At 42.3% G+C, this 14329-nt stretch overlaps 1 protein-coding gene across 2 annotated transcripts in view; it reads left to right on the forward strand.

Annotated features, from left to right (window-relative positions):
- Positions 1-14329, forward strand: part of LOC126162930 (leukocyte elastase inhibitor-like) — a 121228-nt gene that overhangs the window by 104090 nt on the left and 2809 nt on the right. The window contains exon 8 of one of the 2 annotated variants that reach the window (XM_049919751.1): positions 2701-2984. The exons of the other annotated variant lie outside the window; for it this stretch is intronic. Within the exon in view, the coding sequence (XP_049775708.1) occupies positions 2701-2849 (149 nt within the window). The 3' untranslated portion in view covers positions 2850-2984. Of the gene's footprint in view, positions 1-2700; positions 2985-14329 lie in introns of those variants that run through there. 2 annotated transcript variants of the gene reach the window in all.

Below are 14329 nucleotides of genomic sequence, written 5' to 3' on the forward strand. Positions count from 1 at the left end.
GGCGATATGGCCTGCGAGAGTGGCCGTGCGGTTCTAGGCGCTGCAGACTGGAACCGCGAGACCGCTACGGTCGCAGGTTCGAATCCTGACTCGGGCATGGATGTTTGTGCTGTCCTTAGGTTAGTTAGGTTTAAGCAGTTCTAAGTTCTAGGGGACTAATGACCTCAGAAGTTGAGTCCCATAGTGCTCAGAGCCATTTGAACCATTTGAACCATGGCTATATGCATACACATACAGGTGGCACTAGTATCGCGCTCGTACACAAGGTATAAAAGGGCAGTGCGCTGGAGCAGCTGCCATTTCTACTCAGGTGACTCATGTGAAAAGGTTTCCGACGTGTTTATGGCCCACGACGCGAATTAACAGACTTTGAACGTGGAATGGTAGTCGGAGCCAGACGCATGGAACGTTCCATTCCGGAAATCGTTAGGAAGTACAACATACCGAGATCCACAGTGTCAACAGTGTGCCGAGAATACCAAATTTCAGGCATTACCTCTCACCACGGATAACGTAGAGGCCGACGACCTTCAAATAACGACCGAGAACATCGACGTTTGCATAGAGTTGCCAGTGCCAACAGACAAGCGACACAGACTGAAATAACCGCAGAAATCAATGTGGGACGTACACCGAACGTATCTGTTAAGACATCTACATCTACATCTACATCTACATCCATACTCCGCAAGCCACCTGACGGTGTGTGGCGGAGGGTACCCTGAGTACCTCTGTCGGTTCTCCCTTCTATTCCAGTCTCGTATTGTCCGTGGAAAGAAGGATTGTCGGTATGCCTCCGTGTGGGCTCTAATCTCTCCGATTTTATCCTCATGGTCTCTTCACGAGATATACGTAGGAGGGAGCAATATACTGCTTGACTCCTCGGTGAAGGTATGTTCTCGAAACTTCAACAAAAGCCCGTACCGAGTTACTGAACGTCTGTCCTGCAGAGTCTTCCACTGGAGTTTATCTATCATCTGCGTAACGCATCCGCGATTACTAAATGATCCTGTAACGATGCGCGCTGCTCTCCATTGGAGCCGACCGGAGTGGCCGTGCGGTTGTAGGCGCTACAGTCTGGAGCCGAGCGACCGCTACGGTCGCAGGTTCGAATCCTGCCTCGGCCATGGATGTGTGTCATGTCCTTATGTTAGTTAGGTTTAATTAGTTCTAAGTTCTAGGCGACTGATGACCTCAGAAGTTAAGTCGCATAGTGCTCGGAGCCATTTTTTTCTCCGTCGGATCTTCTCTATCTCTTCTATCAACCCTATCTGGTACCGATCCCACACTGCTGAGCAGTACTCAAGCAGTGGGCGAACAAGCGTACTGTAACCTACTTCCTTTGTTTTCGGATTGCATTTCCTTAGAATTCTTCCAAAGAATCTCAGTCTGGCATCTGCTTTACCGACGATCAACTTTATATGATCATTCCATTTTAAATCACACCTAATGCGTACTCCCAAATAATTTATGGTATTAACTGCTTCAGTTGCTGACCTGCCATATTGTAGCTAAATGATAAGGGATCTTTCTTTCTATGTATTCGCAGCACATTACACTTGTCTACATTGAGATTCAATTGCCATTCCCTGTACCATGCGTCAATTCGCTGCAGATCCTCCTGCATTTCAGTACAATTTTCCATTGTTACAACCTCTCGATATACCACAGCATCATCCGCAAAAAGCCTCAGTGAACTTCCGATGTCACCCACAAGGTCATTTATGTATATTGTGAATAGCAACGGTCCTACGACACTCCCCTGCGGCACACCTGAAATCACTCTTACTTCGGAAGACTTCTCTCCATTGAGAATATCATGCTGCGTTCTGTTATGTAGGAACTCTTCAATCCAATCACACAATTGGTCTGATAGTCCATATGCTCTTACTTTGTCCATTAAACGACTATGGGGAACTGTATCGAACGCCTTAATCTGGCTTAATGCGTTATGGCAGCAGACGACCGACGCGCGTACCTTTGCTAATAGCACGACATTGCTTGCAGCGCCCTTCCTGGGCTCATGATCATATCGGTGGACCCTAGACGACTGGAAAACCGTGATATGGTCAGGTGAGTCCCGATTTCAGTTGGTAAGAGCTGATGATAGGGTTCTAGTGTGGCGCAGACCCCGCAAAAACATATAACCAGGTTGGTAAGGCAATGTGCAAGCTAGTGGTGGCTCCTTAAGGGTGTGGTCTGTGTTTACGTGGAACAGATTGTGCCCTGTGGTAAAACTGAACCGATCATTGACTGGAAATGGTCATGTTCCGCTACTTGAAGACCATTTGCAGGCATTCATGGGGGTCATATTTCCAAACAACGATGTCATGTCACTGGGCCACAGTTTTTCGTGATTGGTTTGAAGAATATTCCGGACCATTCGAGCGAATGATTTGGCCACACAGATCGCCCGACGTCAGTCACAACGAGTGTTTATGGAACATAATGGAGAGGTCAGTTCGTGCACAACATCCTGCACTCGCAACACTTTCGCATTTATGGACGGCTATAGAGGCATTATGGCTCAGTATTTCTGCAGAGCACTTCCAACGACTTTTTGAATCCTTGCCACGTCGAGATGCTGCACTACGACGAATAAATGGATGTCCGACACGATGTTAGGAGATATCACATGACTTTTGTCACATCAGTGTGTTTCCTAAGACAGTTTTATCATGTCCGCTCCTCCTGTTGCAGTTCTCATAACAGAGGGTGCGAGCTTTCCACTGTTTCCGCCTCCACCGCCCGTCATCTTCAAGGCTGACCACCCCTTCATCTTCTTCATTGTGGATGAGGTCACAGGGACGATCCTCTTCGCTGGACGTTTTGTGAAATCTTCTGCGTAATTATTGAATGTTTGAAAAATGTGAGTTGTGTGTTGAACCTTCTGGACAATTACTGAATGTTTGAAATATGTGAGTCGTGTATTCCAGTGATCCCAAAATACTTCTGTAGCTACAGTTTTGATGAAATTGCTATTATTCATTCTGGTGAAATCTGGAAGACCTTAAAGATTTAATAAAAGATATTTCATATCCAAAATTTTTTAACTATTTCTCTTTTAATTGAGAAAAATCTGTATGGTGCGACAATAAAAACACTTTTCTTTCTCAACTTATATCCTTTGAAAGTTAAAATATCTTAATCCTGTAAGATGTTTTTCTATACAGACAAACAACGATGTTGAAATGTCTAGTAAGTATCTGCGTTCGAATATTTTGTCTGCTGGTCCTGAACAATACACTTTATACAATTCTTTTTCTGTTTCATGTAGACATGAACAAAGTAGCAGGCGTAAGTTGTGAACAGTTCGACAATACACGCACACACACACACACACACACACACACACACACACAGTCTTTACCAGGGTGAAATTTTCAGTATGTAGCGGAGTACTAATGGGTGTAACTCATCTATCTTCAATAGTGGCTCGTCACATGCACCACACGCCTTGTTACACACTGCCGTTAAAAGCTGTAGTACAGACTGCTCACGTCACTTTGTGGTATTTGCTTATGTTGTGAACAATTTCGCCAGCTGGATTTCTTTGTGTTTAACTAAGTACTACCAAAACGTTGTTTGTGCACCCTCAGTTACATGATATTATAAAATGAACTGAAATTAAATTAATGGGGTGAGGTAGTGAAATTAATGAGGTTACGACATGCAACATGTCAGGTAAAATTATTAGATATTTGGAAATTGAAGAAGCCAGTCAGCCACAAATTTTCAGTTGTTACTGCATGTCCATTTCGTGTTGTGGTTATTGTTGTGGTCTTCAGTCCAAAGTTTGGTTTGATGCAGCTCTTTATGCTACTCTATCCTGTGCAAGCCTCTTCATTCCGACTTCTACCTGCATCCCTCTGAATCTGCTTACTGTATTCATCCCTTGGTCTCCCTCTAGGATTTTTACCCTCTACGCTTCTCTCCAATACTAAGTGGTGATTCCTTGGTCCCTCAGAACGTGTCCTACCAACCGATCCCTTCTTCAAGTCAAGTTCTGCCACAAATTCCTCTTCTTCCCAATTCTCTTCAGTATCTCTTCATTAGTTACGTAATCTACCCATTTAATCATCAGTATTCTTCTGTAGCATCACATTTCGAAAACTTCTATTCTCTTCTTGTCTAAACTATTTATCGTCTATGTTTCATTGCCATACATAGCTACAGTCCTTACAAATACTTTCAGAAAAGACTACATTACACTTAATCTGTACTCGATGTTAACAAATTTCTCTTCTTCAGAAACGCTTTTCTTGCAATTGCCAGTCTACATTTTATATCCTCTCTACTTCGACCATCGTCAGTTATTTTGCTCCCCACATAGCAAAACCCATCTATTACAAGTGTCTTATTTCCTAATCTAATCCCCTCAGCATCACCTGATTTAATTCGACTAAATTCCATTATCCTCATTTGGCTTTTGTTGAAGGTCATTTTATCTCCTCCTTTCAAGACACTGTCCATTCCGTTCAACTGCTCTTCTAAGTCCTCGGCAAACCTCAAAGTGTTTATTTCTTCTCCCTGGATTTCAATTCCTACTCCAAATTTTTCTTTTGTTCCCTTTACAGCTAGATTGAATAAAATCGGGGATGGGCTACAACCCTGTCTCACTCGCGTGTCAACCACTGCTTCCCTTTCATGTTCCTTGACTCTTATAACTGCCATCTGGCGTCTGTACAAATTGTAAATAACCTTTCGTTCCCTCTATTATACCCTTGCCACCTTTAGAATTTGAAAGAGAGTATTCTAGTCAACATTGTCAAAAGCTTTCTCTACGTGTACAAATGCTAGAAACGTAGGTTTCCCTTTCCGTAATCTATCTTCTACGAGAAGTTGTAGCGTCAGTATTGCCTCGCGTGTTCCTATTTTTTTCCGGAATCCAAACTGATCTTCGCCAAGGTCGGCTTCGAGTACTTCTTCCATACTTCTGTAAAGGATTCGTGTTAGTATTTTGCAGCCGTGACTTATTAAACTGATAGTTCGGTAATTTTCACACCTGTCTGCACCTGCTTTCCTTGGGATTGGAATTTGTGGTGAGCGTACTGTAAGACCTTCAGTAAACACACCATCAGATTATTTGACTTGTCGCTCTGACGAAGTAGGCGAGTGTCAGCAATATGACTCGTGGTCTTATCGTGGCGTGTTTGTCTTCTGCCATTAGGTCAGACGATAGAAATGCCACTTGCATGTTTAGAGTAGTAGATTGACGGTGACCTACTTTAAACAGAACTTGATTAATTTTCACACACATTTATTAAAATAATAACAAGCCTAAAAACTATTTAACTTGGTTCTGGATGCTATTTACAATTGATAATCTGAAGTTCCTTTGGTCTTGGTACGTTAATCTTATTCTCACATATCTCTGATACTTGACAAAGTGTCTATACATTTATCTTCATGGTTATGTACAGGAATATGATAATCTTATTAGGCGCAGACTGAAACTTGACTATAGACTGGTGCAGACTAATGCAGACTGACTAATCGAAGGTCTGTACACTCGTTATAATACCTCGTGTGTTCATGTATCACTGCGCGAGTGTGATCCGTGAGGAGAAAAGGTTCTACGTTAGCAGCAATCTCATTGGCTGCATTACATATTAATACACGGATCGGCGGAAGCAGAATTTGGTCCGTCTCTATGGCAGCGCCATCTCGTAGTGCGGAGACGGACGAGCACTGCGCCTGCACTGTTGTGCTTAGCGGGGCGCGCTCTAGTGGGAAAGTTGTGTACGCGCTGACTACGCGGAACTATGTACACAACAGAATTATTATATTCTTCTTGAAGTCTGAGGGTAGTTCACCTGTCTCATACATATTTCTCACCAGATGGAAGAGTTTTGTCATGGCTGACTCTCCCAAAGCTATCAGTAGCTCTCACAGTATGTTGCCCACTCCCAGGACGTTGTTTCGAATTAATTCTTTCAGTGCTTCATCAAATTATTCGTGCAGTATAATATCTCTCTTCGCATCTTCCTCTACGTCCTCTTCCATTTCCATAACATTGCCCGCATGTACATCTCCCTTATATAGCCCCTCTATATACTCCTTCCACCTTTCTGCTTTCCCTTTCTTTGATTGGGGCTGGTTTTCCATGTGAGCTCTTGGTCATTAACTGTTTGAACCGATACCATTTCATGTTATTGCTCCTTTACTGAATTGATCCCAGCACATCTTTTCATTTAATTTCAATGCATTTAAATTATTTCACGGACTGATGAATCAAAACATTGTGGCCATCTGTTTAATAGCGTATTGGTCGACTTTTGGAATGCACAACAAAAGCGATTATTCAGGGCATTGATTCGACAAGTCCATGATAGTTTTTCCGGTAGCTTATGGGACAAGCTGCCTTCACACTGGCCATACATTTTCCATAAATTACCGGCTGGTGGATTGTGGGCGCGTATCTGACGCCTGACAGTCGCAGATGTCTTCAGATCGACGAACTGATAGCCAATACATCAGCGTGAGTTCACTACCATGTTCCTCTAACCACTGTAGCACGATTCTGGCCTTGTGACACTGACAGTTATCCTCCTAAATGATGTCTGCGCCATCAGAGAACAAATCAAACGTGAAGCTGCACAGATAGCGAGCAATTAAATTCACGTTGTCCTCACTGTCATGATACCTTCAATTTCTAGTTGTCTCATACTTTAGAAAATATTATAATTTATATTCTACAAAGCTTTAATCAGATAAATACTCATTAATTTTTGAACCAAATGGGCAGTTCCAACCCTGTCGTGTAGGAGAGGTGCTGGGACAAGAAATGTTAAGCACTATCTAAAAGCAGAACTTGTTTATTTTACTAAATACCCGAAAGATGGCAATTTCAAATCAAAATTACTGACATATATTGGACTCTAGGTAAAGCTTTCCTTTGTTTGCAAAACCATGACAATTTAAATTTATATCTAGTCAAGACTCTACAATAAAACCAAATGTCAATAAAATTCAGTAGTTCTACATGAGATTAAAACATCAACTTTAATACTTTCAAAGCTTTTTAAAATTTCATTGGCTAAACTTTACCATAAATTTTAGGAAAACAAATTTTCACAGTCATCAAGAAATTAAATCACTGGATAGGTAAGCAATGCAATTACAAATAGAATAAATCCTTTGCAGTAAGAGAACATCAAGCTCCCCATTTCTAAAAGATGTTTACATGGCGGATTATCTTTAGATTAGGCGGTCGGCCGTACCACTCAACATGCCACCTCTATGGCTGTTGGTTCACTGTTACATCAACACAGTTTCCGCACATGATTATGGTAGCTGCTGTAACAAAAAACTGTTACATAACCAGAGAAGGAGCTAGTCCAGTTAATTGCCAAACCGACCGACAAATTTAAAAATTAAAACAAACACTGCATCTCAGTTACTTGGTGAAATTTAAAGCAAGAAATTTACATAACCAAAACATGTACGTCAGAAGAAAAGAAGGTAGGCAAACTCGACTGACAAATTTAAATATGAATAAACATCACCTCACTTGCCCGATGCACCACACTCTTTAAATTTAAGGAAGTTTTTGCGTCGCATAACTGCGCAGGCGCTGGATCCAAATCGATGTCAGATAACCAGCATGGCGACCTTCACAAAGGTTGCGTAAGTACTGTACTTACCAAATGTAAAACTATCACCGCGTCCTTCGTCGTGAGTCCTACAATACCATTTTCATATACAGGGGGTATCAAAAACGATCATCCGATTTTAAAAATCGTAACTATTATGTTATTTGAGATATGTGCGTGAACAGCTTACTTTTGGAAAGAGCAGACTCTCGAGTTTTACATGGTTCCCGCTAGGTAGCAGCAGTGTGCGACTACGTCAGTTCTCGTAAAATTGTGTCAGGAGAACAGAAAGCGTTTTGTGTTCTACGTCATGCGCAGTGCGGGTCAGTAATAAATGTTTAGCGTGTCTTTCGTACTAGGTTGGTTGATTTGTGGGTGGGGACCAAACAGCGAGGTCATCGGTCCCGTCCGATTAGGCAAGCAAGTCAGCCGTGCCCTTTCAAAGGGACTATCCCGACACTTGCCTGAAGCGATTTAGGGAAATCACGGAAAACCTAAATCAGTATAGCCGGACGCGGTTTTGAAACGCGTCCTCCCGAATGCGAGTCCAGTGTGCTAACCACTGCGCCACCTCGCTCGGTTTCATACTAGGTATGGTGTGGATCCTCCTACAGAACAGAGCATTAGACGATGGCATAAACGATTCCGAGAAAGAGGAAAGAGGTTGTTTGTGTAATGGCAAATCGGCAGCCGTCCCAGAGTGTCTGACACCTAAGTCGAACGCATCCGCCATAGTTTCACAAGGAGTACGCAGAAATCCGTTCGCCGTGCAGCTCGACAGCTCAACGTGTCCCTGATGTCCATCTGACGTGTATTGCATCAACGTTTACACATTAAATCATCCGTAATTCAGCTACTGCAAGCTCTTCGTGAAGGTGACAAAGAACAACGTGTGAGAAGTTCTGTAATTTCGTTCTTGGTGAGATGCAGGATGACAGTTTTCTCCCACGCTTAGTGTTTAGTGATGAGGCAACATTCCATTTAAATGGAAAAGTGGACCGTCATAAATTGTGAACATGCGGTACGGAACAATCGCATGAAGTTGTACAACATCAGAGGGAGTCTCCGAAATTTAGTGTTTTTTGCGCAGTTTCGTAGGAAAAGATGTATGGTCCATTTTTCTTTACCGAGAACACTGTTACAGGACGCACATATCACGATATGCTTCAGAACTTTCTTTTCCCACGTCATTCGAACGACGTCATTTACTAACATAATGGGGCACCAACACCATGGCATCTGGAAGTGTGGGAATTTTTTTTTTAATCAGGATTACTGAACGATGGATCGGTCGCACTGGACCAAATGATTCAGCCTTACATTACTGGCCTCCAAGGTCACCGGACCTGAATGTATGTGATTATTTCTTGTGGGGGATTATAAGAGATTATGTTTATGTGCTTCAGTTACCAACAACAATAAATGAACTGAGACATCTCATAACAGTAACTGTGGAAGCTGTAACGCAAGACATGCTCTTTGCAGTGTGGGAACAACTAGAATATCTAATTGACATATGTCGTGCATCTCAAGGGAGCATATTGAACACCTTGAAGAGGTATGAAAAATAACGTTTTGAGTTTCCCGATCATCAAAAGAGAAAATTCATTGTACACATGTATTACATGTATTAGTTTCAGAAACATAGACGTGGCAAATCAGACGATTCTTTTTTATATATCCGTTATGTTACCCACACTGAAAGTTATCTTAATTAAAATAATATGACTTGTTATTCATTAAAAATTTTGCTCGCTGGCGGTGTAAGCTATCCGTTAGGTAACGTAAACTTCCAGCATAGAAGTTCGTGAACTCTGCACATGAGAAATCGACTGCGAGATTGTGTCGCAAAATTTGACTGCGAGAAAGTAACTCGAAAGTGCCAATCTTGTTCCCTGTATGTTTAAACATTCGTAATGGCAAGAATACTGTCTGAATTGAACACCGTGAGTCATTAAACTACTGAACTTATCAATTGGCCATGGAAAAAACGAATTTTCCCTTTTTTAATTTTTTTTATTTTGTCTTACCTGTTGCGCAATGGGAAAATCGTGACACTGCTCTTGTCTTGAAAGCGCGTCACATTTTTGAGCTACAACCAAGTACTGAGATCCTCCTCATGAAATGCGCTTTTTTTAAAAAAAAAAAAAAAGAGCAAAGCTTTCTTTGTTCATAATAAATCTGAATAAGTAAAAATGATAACTCATATTCTGGCATGAACTTTGGATGCGGGCAGTTACTTGGGACAAATTATAACATCAAATGTAATTAGTTTTCTGATTAGAGAATCTCTATATTGAATAATCATCTCTTTCTTTTCTTCGCAAACCTTAAAACACAAAAAATTACAGTTCTTGAGTAGACAAAAGTAAGTAGTCTTTAACATCAAAAGACATCTTTTCAAAAAATGCAACTCATAAAAATGCCATTAAATATTCAACGATTAATCCTCCCCCCCAAATTCAAATTGTAAATTATGCATGTCTGCTTATCTTTCCCAATACTCAAGAGCCTGGATGTTTGAACCAAGAATGGGTAATTACAAACTGCCACAATAAAGAACAAAATCCGGAATCAGTTATCTTAAATTAAATCTTCTATTACTCATCAAAATAAACATAATAAAATATTCTTCTCAACAATACTTCAATCTCTTTCGTTATCTAAAAGAATAAAGCAGTAAATCAACATGTTCCACTTCATCACAATATAACTGCAACCGTACCACTCGGTCTGGGCTGTACTATTACTAATGGCACACCACTGCCGACTAATGTGTCTTCTAGTCACGATTAACAGTGCGCATCACCTCCCATGAATCTTGCAAGACAGAGATGGTCCGAGCAAGCCTCCAGGCGACACAGCATCTCTGATGACACTGTGTGCTTATAATTTCAAACAGCACAAATGCCCCCTATCAACACTACAAGACCCATCTGAAGTTGAACGCGTTGCACACACTAGCACCAATAACTTGTTCCACAAGGTATTTCCAGAACGTTGCCTTCAGTGGGAAGTGAGCAGCAACTGCTATGCTGAGAGTGCGATCCACTGGTGGAACTGAGACAAGCTGACACGCGCTGCCTGCAGACACTGCGGCAGTTTGTACTGAGCTTGGCAGGACCTAGCCGGCACATACAACCACCCTTCCACACAGGACACAACACACAGCAGCTCTGCATACAGCCAAGTGCACTATGGCTCCACCTCTTATCTCCCCTGTGAGCACGCACTCACTCTGCAGTCGCTTCTCTCTCTCTCTCTCTCTCTCTCTCTCTCTCTCTCTCTCTCTTCGTCTCTCTCTCTCTCTCTCTCTCTCTCTCTCTCTCACACACACACACACACACACACACAGTTCGTCCCTGCCATCCCAACAGCCAATAGCACAACCGTGCGCGCCCATTTAAGACTAGCTATGCCAGATTATCTATCCGAGCTGCGATTTAACGCGAGATATCAAGCCTCGATCAGGGCTGGAGCAGGGTCGACCATGCCACGGTTCAGCTGCTACATTCCGCGCAGAACGCCATGGCCGGTAGATGCCCAGACAGCATGGCACATGTGGGGTGAGGGTAGTGGTGGGGGTTATGAGCAGGCGTTATAGGGTAAACGCCGAGCAAGGGAGGAGAAGTACGTTCTAAACTGAAGCCTACACTCGCATGTTTTGTACACATTAAGTGGGGCTCCTCCATGTCCACAGTTGCATGGTGACCATTCAAAAAGATCTACTATCATCCTTGCTTTCGTTAGTAACTAAAAAGAATTCCACTTAAAATGCAGTGATTTACTTTCGCCTGGCTTGTTAACCATTTGTAACTTCCAGAGAACGTCAAAAGTGGAGAATTTTGAGTAAAACCTACACATTTCTCTGGTTGCCGTTTTAAAAATTGCTTCTTTTGCCAAACCACAGTGGACTTTACATAGTCTCACCTCACTAACATGTTGTGCAGGGATAACTGTGAGAGAATTCTGAAACAGTGGTTTATTAAGCGAGGCAGTAAGGAAAAGAAAAGTCATTAGCTAATGAAAAAGCACGTCCTCGGTACAAAAAAAAAAAAAAAACGAGTAATGTCTTCTCTTATGTTGATCGAAAACCCATAGCATTTCTTGTTTGACCAAATATTGACAGCCCTTAAAAATTACATCCTTTCATTGAAAATAATCTGTAGTTAGTGGAGTAACACGGTGGATAATAAAGTTTTGCGCAATAACGATATGTAAAACACTTTCCTCTTTAGCTGATATCATTTCCAGAAATCTCGTTTCGATGTCTGAAACCATTTATGAAATATGAAGGAATGTTGTGGATATTTCATCCTAGCTGTATTGCTGGTGCGGCGCGATCACAAATAAGTCTTCTCCATCAGTTTTCTTGAGGTTGGTGACAGATAGATATCTCTACCCACGTCTAAAGAAAAATTCAATATGTAAGCTAAATTTCATGTGTAACAACATATCATGTAACATGCACCAAACGCAAAGTTAAATTTCTCTCAGTGGCTTACTTCCACGTAAATACCGCAGTAACTATGACCATTAACAAAATGATGGGTACATAATCATGAACCTGACATATAAGGCTATAAGTAAGGCAAAAATGAAATTTTTTTTCTTAATAGTTTCTGTAACATCGTTCGAGTAAGATTGCAGAGCGTCGTCGCTGACTGGTCGAAAGATGGAAAACACTTGTCGGCCTCCCCTTCCGAAAAGACGAATGAACTCTGCCAGGGCTGTGGACGAAAACGAAAACTGGGCCGCGCGGAGTGGCCGCGCGGTTAGAGGCGTCATGTCACGGATTGCGCGGCCCCTCCCGCCGGAGATTCGAGTACTGCCTCGGGCGTGGCTATGTGTGTTGTTCTTAGCGTAAGTTAGTTTAAATAGTGTGTAAGTCTAGGGGCCGAGGACCTCAGCAGTTTGGTCCCTTAGGAATTCACACACATTTGAACTTTTCGAACGAAAACTGATCACTGCGCATCGGCTGCCATACCTTGTGTGGACTATACAGATTCCAAGCAAAGCAATGTGAATGTCCCCTTAGAATGATACTGCACTCACCTATGTCCTGTAATGTATCCCTCATAAAAGGAGGAAAGAAATGAATATTGATAATGCTGTACTTAATTCTTATGAAAATTAATGGTCTATAGGGTAGATACTTCACACTGACCACTGCAGGAACATAACAAAGAATGGTACATCATCAGTTCAACCTCATTACACCGAAACCTCCTGCATGGCTAAAGTGAAACTCCTGTGTTACTTGTTTTCATTGCATTTAGGCTCAGAGTCACTGTTGGGGCGCAGAAAAGCTTGGTCTACATTTAAATCTACGTGATTACTCTGTTATTCCCAATAAAGTGCCTGGCAGAGGGTTCAATGAACCACCTTCAAGCTATCTCTCTACCGTTCCACTCTAGGACGTCCGCCCCCGGTAGCTGAGTGATCAGCGTGACGGCATGTCAATCCTAAGAGCCCGCGTTCCATTCCCGGCTGGGTCGGAGATTTTCTCCGCTAAGGGACTGGGTGTTGTGGTGTCCTAACCATCATCATTTCATCCCCATCGACGCGCAAGTCCCCGAAGTGGCGTCAAATCGAAAGACTTGCACCCGGCGAACGGTCTACGCGACGGGAGGCCCTACTCACACTACGTTTACATTTTTACTCTCAGACGGCGTGCGGGAAAAACGAGTGCTTAAATCTTTCAATGCGAGCCCTGGTTTCTCTTATTTTATCGTGATGATCATTTCTTCCAATGTAGGTGGGTGCAAACAGAATGTTTTCGCATTCGGAGGAGAAAACTGGCGATGGAAATATGAGAAGATCCCGTCGCAACGAAAAACGCCTTTGTTTTGATGATTGACACTCCAATTCACGCATCATGTCTCTGGCACTATCTCCCCTACTTCGCGATAATGCAAAACGAGCCGCCCTTCTTTGAACTTTTTTATTATTATCCTTCAGTCCCACCTGATGCGGATCCCACACCGCACAGCAGTACTCCAGAGTAGGGTCGACAAGCGTGGTGTAAGCAGTCTCTTTAGTAGATCTGTTGCACCTTCTAAGTGTTCTGCCAGTGAGTTGCAGTCTTTGGTTTGCTCTACCCACAACATTATCTATGAGATCGTTCTAAAGACAGTAAATGACAGCATCATCTGCAAACAATCCAAGACGGCTACTCAGATTGTCTCCTATGGCGTTAATATAGATCAGGAACAATAGAGGGCCTACAACACTTCCTTGAGGTACGCCGGATATTACTTCTGTTATACTTTTCTTTATTTTATTTATTTATTTTATTTATTTATTTTTTTTGCATTTTTGTTCGTTGTTGATCGTTGGGTTTGGTCGTTGCGGACGTCACATGACATCCGTTAAAGTTCGTTTGTTGATCCTTCCACTCAGATTTTTATCACAGACGCCAACCAGCTCTCTGACCGAACACGCTGAGTTACCGTGTCGGGAGTTGTACTCGATGACTTTCCGCCGAATACTACGAACTGTGACCTTTCTGACAGGAAATCACGAATCCAGTCGCACAACTGAGGCGATATTTCATAGTCACACAGTTTGGTTATAACACGCTTGAGAGGAACAGTGTCGAAAGCCTTCTGCAAATCTAAAAATACAGAATCTATTTGACATCCCCTGTCAGCAGACTGCGATAATACGCTGTATAAGACAACGGAATATCTTGCATTACACAATTAAGTTTATGCTGCAAGCAAATGGAAATT

The sequence above is a fragment of the Schistocerca cancellata genome, chromosome 2 (assembly GCF_023864275.1).
Source record: "Schistocerca cancellata isolate TAMUIC-IGC-003103 chromosome 2, iqSchCanc2.1, whole genome shotgun sequence".
NCBI lineage: Eukaryota > Metazoa > Arthropoda > Insecta > Orthoptera > Acrididae > Schistocerca > Schistocerca cancellata.